The following is an 8265-nucleotide window of genomic DNA, read 5'->3' as shown; positions in this document are numbered from 1 at the left end:
CAGATTCTTACCGTCACCTAATGTCTGTGCCACCCTCCAAGCACAACCATTGTTCATTGAAACAGTTGGTGAATGACTTTATGGATCGACCATCTTAATACACTCACCATTTCTTAAATGAATGTAACCTGTTCTCTGTGGGCTGAGAATGAAGTCACTCACTCAAGTCAAATAGCTTTGACCATAGCAGGAAGTCTGTATCCAAAAATTGTGCCTACAATTCATTTCTTGGTGCAGCAGAACTGTCAACTCTCAGCTTAGCTATGATGGAGGTAAAATCCTTTGGTGATGTGAGGGTCATTGAAGTACAGCCTTATTACAATGAACTCCAATGTCTAAAAATTGTTCTTATTTTGGGCTTGTACCACAGTAAGAGCCAAGATTTTAAACTCTACTAAATATAAAACAAACAAAAAGACTTTATCTATTTATATTCATTTAAAAGATACTAGTAGTGATGTATTATTTTAAAATATAAGTTAATATGTTGGAGTTATTTAAAACTTATATTGAGAAAAACATGTATTTTGAGTATTGCTATAGACAAGCATCTTCATGAGACTGTTAAATTGGTTGTTGTTTTATATCAAACAACTTTTATAATACTCATTTTTATTGTTATAATATTTTATAAATTTTAAAGAATATGACAAAAAAGGTATTGTAGGTATTGAAGGTGGTCTCTGGGACAGTTGGGGTACAAAAGGGAAACAAGAATGTGATTTAATTCTATTTACTTAAAATATGTTTTTAAATGTTAACAAATTCAGAAAAATTGAAATCATGTATCTTTTCTCATCATAATGCAATAAAAATTAAATAAAAAAAAAACCACTGATGTCTGAAACTGTGCTACAGAAAGCCAACTCAAACTTAGAGAGATGTTGGACCATGCACGGCATGGAGAAATGTGGCCATAGAACTCTACAGGACATCTTCAATACCAGACCTCTTCCAAAGTACCAATAAATTCACAAAGTAGTTTAAAGGAAGGGCAGGTAGGGGACATGAAGTAGGAAGATGGCAAGTTCAAGGCCAGCTGAGCTCTTGCTAACTTTCTCTCCCCGTGGCCAACTATCTCCCATCCTGAACTGATGGCCAGAGGCTCAGAGTGAGGACATCTCAGATCAGGCCGATGGCCTCATGCCCCGGAATTCTGGCTTTTCTACCCAAAGGGCACCTGGGCTGCTGTGCTGGCTAATCCTTAGCACCAGTTCTACTGTGTTTGGAATCTCCTGGAGCACACACCTGTGGCCTATCTGTGAGGGTTTCCCTGACAGGACTGACTGGAGCAGATTAATCCTGAATGTGAGTGCCACCATCCCTGACTGAGTAAAAATGTGTAAATAGAGAAAGTCGGCATGTCCCCTTTGTCACTTTCTTACCTGCCATCACAGGGTCTAAGCTGCCCTACTGTGACATGTTAGCTTTAATTGTTAACAGAACCAAGAATCACCTGGGATGAGCTTCTCAGTGAAAGGTCATTTAGACCAGTTCGGGTCTGTGACCACACCTGTGAGAGATTTTCTTAATTGGATTATTTGAGATGGGAAGGCCTAGCTCACTGTGGGTGGTACCATTCCCTGGAGTTGGGTTTGGACTACACACCATAGAGTAGAGAAAGACAAGTAAATAGTAAACATACATGTATTCATTTCTCTTAACTACCGATATGATAGTTCTTCAAGTTCCTGCCTTGACTTCCCTGATCATGGGATTTAAAGCCAAATAAATCCTTTTCCCCTCCAAGTTATTTTTTATCAAAGTATTTTGTTATAGCAGCAAAAATGAAACTAAAACACCCACCATGATGAACTTAATGGAATAAACTGTGAGCCAAGATAAATATTTCCTCCTGCAGCATGCCTATGGCAGACCATAGTGTGGAAAAGAAACGCACACATCACTCTCCTGCATGACCCAGGCCTGCCTCCTCTGCAGGTGGGCCTTTGTCCCTGGCCTCCAAACCAGAGGAAAAGCAAGAGGCCCTGTGGGGCGAGGCAGTCACTCTGGAAGCACTTTTTTGTTTTAGATTTACTTATTTTATTTTATGTATATGAAGTTTTTGGCCTGCATGTATGCATGTGTGCCATGTGCATATCTGTATCCTCAAAGGTCAGAAGAGGATATTGCATCTTTTGGAACTAGAGTTAGTCGTGGTTGTAAGCCAACCATATAGATGCTGGGAACCCAACCCAGGCCCTCTGTAAGAGGAGCAAGTGCTTTTAACTGTTGAGCCACCAGCCCCTAAGGAAGTGCTTGACATAAGCTATGAAGAACAAGCTTCAAGTTTAGGGGTACTAAAGAAAAAAGAGGAGGAAGTTGTCTCCTTCTGGCCAGTAAGTTAATCATGACGATTTTCATTACTGCACGGGAAAAAAAAGAGATTTTATTCCCTTTACGTTTGACTGTGTTCACAAAATGTACCTACAACTCCACCAAATAAAAATATTTAGGAAAGTAAACAGAACAAAGGAGCCATCTAGGCTATGGACTAGAGGAATGGGAAGTTGACATAAAACTTGCCAGTACAAAAATAACTTCAAGGTAAAAGGAAGTTATTTGGCTTTAAAACCTCCAGGTTATAGCCCATCACCATAGGGAATACAAGAAGAATGCGCCAGTGTGCATTAACTCCTTCCTTATGGGAACAGAAAAACCTCATGAGCAATCTCCAGAAAACAGACTCAGTCCTGACCGCATAGCTCTTCCTCAGGAGTCTCTGTCTCTATAAACCTTTTAAAATAGTGAGGAGTCGAGTCAGGGATGGTAGGGTATGGCTGCAATCCCAGAACTCAGAGAGATGCCAGTTCTAGGCTAAGCGAGAGAGCTTGTCTTTTTAAAAGAGGAAGGAAGGAAGGAGGGAAGGAGGGAGGGAAGGAAGGAAAAAGGAAGAAAGGAAAGAAGGAAGGAAGGAAGGAAGAAAGGAAAGAAGGAAGAGTATCATATATGCTGGCAGGTTTTATGCCAACTTGGCACAAGCTAATGTTGTTTGGGAAGAGAGAATCTCAACTGAGAAAATGCCTCCACCAGATTGGTCTGTATGTAAACCTGTGGGGCGTTTTCTTAATTGATGATTAATGGAGGAAGATCCAATTCACTGTAAGTGGGGCCATTCCTGGGTCCTGGATGCTCTAAGAAAGCAGACTGAGCAAGCCATGAGGAGCAGGCTGGTAAGAATCATTCCTCCATGGCTTCTGCTTCACTTCAATTCCTGCTCTGACTTCCCTGAATGATGGACTGTGGTGTGGAGGCATAAGAATAAACCCCTCCTCCTCAAGTTGTTCTGCTCACGGTGTTTTTTCACTGAAATAAAACCCCCAAGGTTTTTATTAGGTAAGATAGATAAGTGGATGGATGGATAGATAGATGGATGGATAGATAGACAGACAGACACATAGACAGACAGACAGACAGACAGACAGACAGACAGACAGACAGATAGATGTTGACATTTTAACCATTCCCAGGATACAGTTCAATGGCACCACATACATTTATAATAAGCATTACAGGATACATCATATAGAGAACCTTTTCAATCTTCCACACCTGAAATACCACACTCACTAAACCTCACCTCTCCATGTTTTTTCCTTCTGATCCTTTTTTTAAAGATTTATTTATTTTATTTATTTTATGTGTATGAGTACACTGTAGCTGTACAGATGGTTGTGAGCTATCATGTGTGTGGCTGCTGGGAATTGAACTCAGGACCTCTGCCGGCCCCTCTTGCTCCAGCGTAATTCACTGTAACTGTCTTCTGCAGCTGTCTTCAGACGCACCAGAAGAGGGAGTCAGATCTCATTACAGATGGTTGTGAGCCACCATGCGGTTGCTGGGATCCGAACTCAGGACCTTCGGAAGAGCAGTCAGTGCCTTTACCCGCTGAGCCATCTCGCCAGCCCTTTCCTTCTGTTCCTTAAGATAAGTTATCCTTACCTGATAACTTCTACTCTGCTATGTCTATGAATTTGTCTAGTCTAGGTGCATCATCTAAGTATAATAACAGTATTTTTTCCCTCTCGTATCTGGTTTCCTTTATCCAACGTCATGTGTTTCAGGTTCACTTGTGTCCTGACATGCGCCCAAATTTTATCCCTTTTATGAGTATACATGCATGTTGCACAGTTGTACGTGCCACTCTTTCACTGACGGGCACAGATGCTGTTTCCATGCTTTGACGATTGTGAGTAATGCCAATGTGAGTGAATACAGACACTCGAGCATCTACGTGAGTCTCAAGGGAAGAAAAATGAACCCTTGCTCACTAGGGCAGGTTCTGCCAGAGCCCATGTGGAGAAGAAATCAGTCAAGATGTTTGACGAGTAGGTGAAAGCTCTTGGTTAGTACTCGTACCTATGCAGAAACACAAGTCCTGGATACAAGCTCCTGTCCTCTAGGCAGGACAGCGTTCCAAGGAAAGTTCTCCGTGTGAGGGCCTGGCGAAGGAAACGGTAGAGGAGAAAGAGCAGAACGGCCTCCTGGCGCTCATCCTCTGTGCGATGGTACCTCTGCTGAGGCAGGAGGATCATAAAGTGCTGCCATTCTTAGGACACCACAGGAGAACTGCTGAGCCAGGGAGAAGGAAGAGGAATAATCTTCCTGTCCCCATAAAAGTCCGCCTTCCACCCAGCCCTTCCGAGATCCATGGTGTACAGCCCTGGTCTTGTATTTTGATGCTAAGTCTCCTCTCCTGGAAAGCACTGCAGAGTAGGAGTGAATCACATATACAGGTGCCTTGTGACCCTTCTCCCTACCTTAACTTTTCAAATGAAGGCTAAGGCCGATGATTGAGCAGCAGGAGGGAAGGTGGAGCTGAAAAGTTTGGGGGAGAAGGGGAGAGAGGGCTGGGGAGGAGACTAGAGAAGAGGACAGATGGAGGAGGATGAGGTGGAAGGAAGATGGAGCTGAAGCACGCGACTTGGAGAAATCGCAAGTCGTATGGGATCTAATAGATGGGAATGGAGTAGTATAGTGGTAGATCTGCCCAATCTAGGCGAGTAACTTGTATACCAATTAATTGAGTTGTGAGTTCATTGATTGGGTAAACTGGGTTAAAAATTTACCGCAACAGAGATCCTCTACCATTGGGCCATATGGAGGAAGTGATCACTATGAAGGCCAAGCACACGAGATCATTACAGACTGATGAAGCCACACCCTATCATTGTGTCAGTGGCTACTGAGTAACAACTAACAGGTGTCCACTGATGGAGAGAGACTAGAGTGTGGGAGCAACCCTGTTTAAGGTACAAAGAGAAACCTCAAATCTGAGAGTGAAACAATATTCAGAAAAACTTTCTGATAATCTGTCCCCAAGTGTGAAACCACACTTAAGGAATTTGCAGCCTGTGGACATGGGTAAAAAGCTATAAAAATGCCAACTCTGACCTCATGGACTCACCAAATATACACTAATGGGGAAGCCCATTTGCTTCAGACTTCACTGTTGTGAACAAGAGTCAAAGCAGAGAACTGCCACGAGGTTTACAAGGCGTTCCCCTGCCAGGTCATCACAGTTCTCACAGATATGACATGAAGGCCAGAAGTTCAATAAAGTAAGTGTACATAGTTAAAGTTAATGTATTAAGGGTTTTAAGAAGAAAAATAGACAACATATAAAGCAGAATAGATCATTTCAGCAGTGGGGATTAAAGAAATAAGATGAGAGTGACAAAAATTAAAAATAATAACAAAAATGAAAGGTACCACCAATGGACACATCAGCCAGTTACAGAAGTGGAGGATACCACCAATGGTTGCATCAGCCAATGATGGAGTTGGAGAGTACCACCAATGGACGCATCAGCCAATGATGGAGGTGGGGGGTACCACTAATGGATGCATCAGCCAATGATGGAGGTGGAGAGTACCACCAATGGACACATCAGCCAATGATGGAGGTGGGGGGGTATTACCAATGGACGCATCAGCCAATGATGGAGGTGGGGGGTACTACCAATGGACGCATCAGCCAATGATGAAGGTGGGGGGTACCACTAATGAGCATTTCAGTCATTGTCATGGTTTCATTCCGTTGCTACAATAAAACACTTTGACTGAAAGCAAATTAGGGAAGGGGCGATTTTATCTTACATTTCCAGGTAACAATTCATCACTGAAGGAACTCAGGATAGGGATCTAAGATCATGAAGCTAGAAATTATGGAGAAACTGCATATTGGCTGGTTTAGGATCATGCTTAACTAGCTTTCTTTTTTGGCTCAAGATCACATAGGATTGTACAACTCACAGCGGGCTGAACAAGTGATATGATACCTCAGGGGGTAAAGATGCCTGCCTGGCATCTTCATAGTAAAGAGAACAAACAGACTCCTTTGAGTTGTTCTCTGACTTATGTGCATGTTACACATACACACACACACACACACACACACTCGTGTGCTCACGTGTACACACACACACACACAGATGTACAGACCGAGGAAAAAGAAAAAGAAATTAAATACATAAATAAATTACTAAGCAGAAATAAACTTTTAAAATAAAGATACACAAAATGAATATCCACTTTTGTTTTGTTTTCTGTGTGTTTGGTTTTTGTTTTGTTTTCTGTGTGTTTGGTTTTTGTTTTGTTTTCTGTGTGTTTGGTTTTTGTTTTGTTTTCTGTGCGTTTGGTTTTAGCAGCAGGGACTGACTCTGGCCTACAGGCATGCTGGGTAGACTAGTGGACACAAGCCTCCACTCTGTCACTACACCAGTTGACAGACTCCATCAACTGCAAACATGCTTACATGATTACCTCAGCTCTGGCTCTTACTTCATCGTGAATGAGCACCAGTTTGGAGCCCAGTCCCAGTGTTGTACACCTCCCTCCCTCTCAGCCTGCCCTACTAGATGCAGAGAAAGTTGGGAGAGCTGTTGAAGATGAGGAGGAGGGACCAGGAGTTGGGTGAGGGCAGCCTGTGGGATCTCACTTGGCTTTGAATCAGTTTGACCTCTAGGAGACGAGCCTCACTGAGGACACTGGAATCTAAGCTCTCAAGTCTCCCCACACAGAGCTAACTGCCAAGGGCTTCCAAGTGTGACCCGGAGCTGCTCTCAGCAACTGCTCCACTATCCCGTTTGTTTTCCTTTTCTAGTTCCAAGGGGAAAAAATTAGTTTCCTCTTACTCTTCTAATATTCCTTTATGTCTTCTTTCTTTCTCCATATTCCCCCTTGCTTTACCACTCTCCCACTCTCTCAATCTCTCTCCCCTTCACTGCCTCTATACATTTAATTTAAGCAAAACTTGGAAAAGTTAAACATTGACCTTTGATACATGAGTCATCTAGTCGCCCCTACACACTAGCCTCCAGAGGAATGTTCTACATCACATGACATGTCATCTGATTCTAGCAATTTCTTAGTGCCTGATGATCCCTACTACACTACTGCATATTGTTCTGAGATATCAGCTCTTAGCTGTCTGAAAAGGAACTGTGCATTTCTGGGCCGCGCGTCTCTGGGCCGCGCGTCTCTGGGCCGTGCATCTCTGGGCTGTGCATCTCTGGGCTGTGTGGCTCTGGGCTGTGCAGCTCTGGGCTGTGTGGCTCTGGGCTGTGCAGCTCTGGGCTGTGTGGCTCTGGGCTGTGCAGCTCTGGGCTGTGCGGCTCTGGGCTGTGTGGCTCTGGGCTGTGCATCTCTGGGCTGTGCAGCTCTGGGCTGTGCATCTCTGGGCTGTGTGGCTCTGGGCTGTGTGGCTCTGGGCTGTGCATCTCTGGGCTGTGCATCTCTGGGCTGTGCATCTCTGGGCTGTGTGGCTCTGGGCCGTGCATCTCTGGGCTGTGCATCTCTGGGCTGTGCATCTCTGCGCTGTGCATCTCTGGGCCGTGCATCTCTGGGCTGTGTGGCTCTGGGCCGTGCATCTCTGGGCTGTGCATCTCTGGGCTGTGCATCTCTGGGCTGTGCAGCTCTGGGCTGTGCAGCTCTGGGCTGTGCATCTCTGGGCTGTGCATCTCTGGGCTGTGCATCTCTGGACTGTGCATCTTTAAATTATGCATCTTTGGACTGGCTGCTGATTCCAGAACAGAACACCATCTTTCTACAAGTATAGCTTACTCTTTTCTGAAAGGAGATTCTTTGGGGTAGTATTATCAATAAAGTGAGGGGATTGTCAAACCATGGGTGGGAAAGCTGGGCACTTTGAATCTCCTTAGTGAAGAATTCACTTTGAGGATCAAATTCCAGCTTTGGGACACTTTGAAAATTTACAAATACAATTTACATTTTATGATTTTGCAAAATACATTCTGACACTAG

General features: G+C 43.9%; 1 protein-coding gene across 1 annotated transcript; it reads right to left on the bottom strand.

Moving 5' to 3' along the window:
- Positions 1–7424: 7424 nt before the first annotated feature.
- Positions 7425–8006, bottom strand: LOC116087779 (proline-rich 33 kDa extensin-related protein-like). Its single transcript, XM_031366353.1, has one exon. It carries the CDS (start codon positions 8004–8006, stop codon positions 7425–7427), a length of 582 nt encoding a protein of 193 aa, XP_031222213.1.
- Positions 8007–8265: the final 259 nt, after the last annotated feature.

Source organism: Mastomys coucha, unplaced genomic scaffold (assembly GCF_008632895.1).
Source record: "Mastomys coucha isolate ucsf_1 unplaced genomic scaffold, UCSF_Mcou_1 pScaffold13, whole genome shotgun sequence".
In the NCBI taxonomy this organism is placed as follows: domain Eukaryota; kingdom Metazoa; phylum Chordata; class Mammalia; order Rodentia; family Muridae; genus Mastomys; species Mastomys coucha.
The sequence above is the reverse complement of the archived record's forward strand: the minus strand, read 5'-3'. Positions and strand labels throughout refer to the sequence as shown.

Coding starts and splice junctions, on each gene's coding strand:
- LOC116087779 (XM_031366353.1), bottom strand. CDS start 8,006: ATGCATAATTTAAAGATGCACAGTCCAGAGATGCACAGCCCAGAGATG.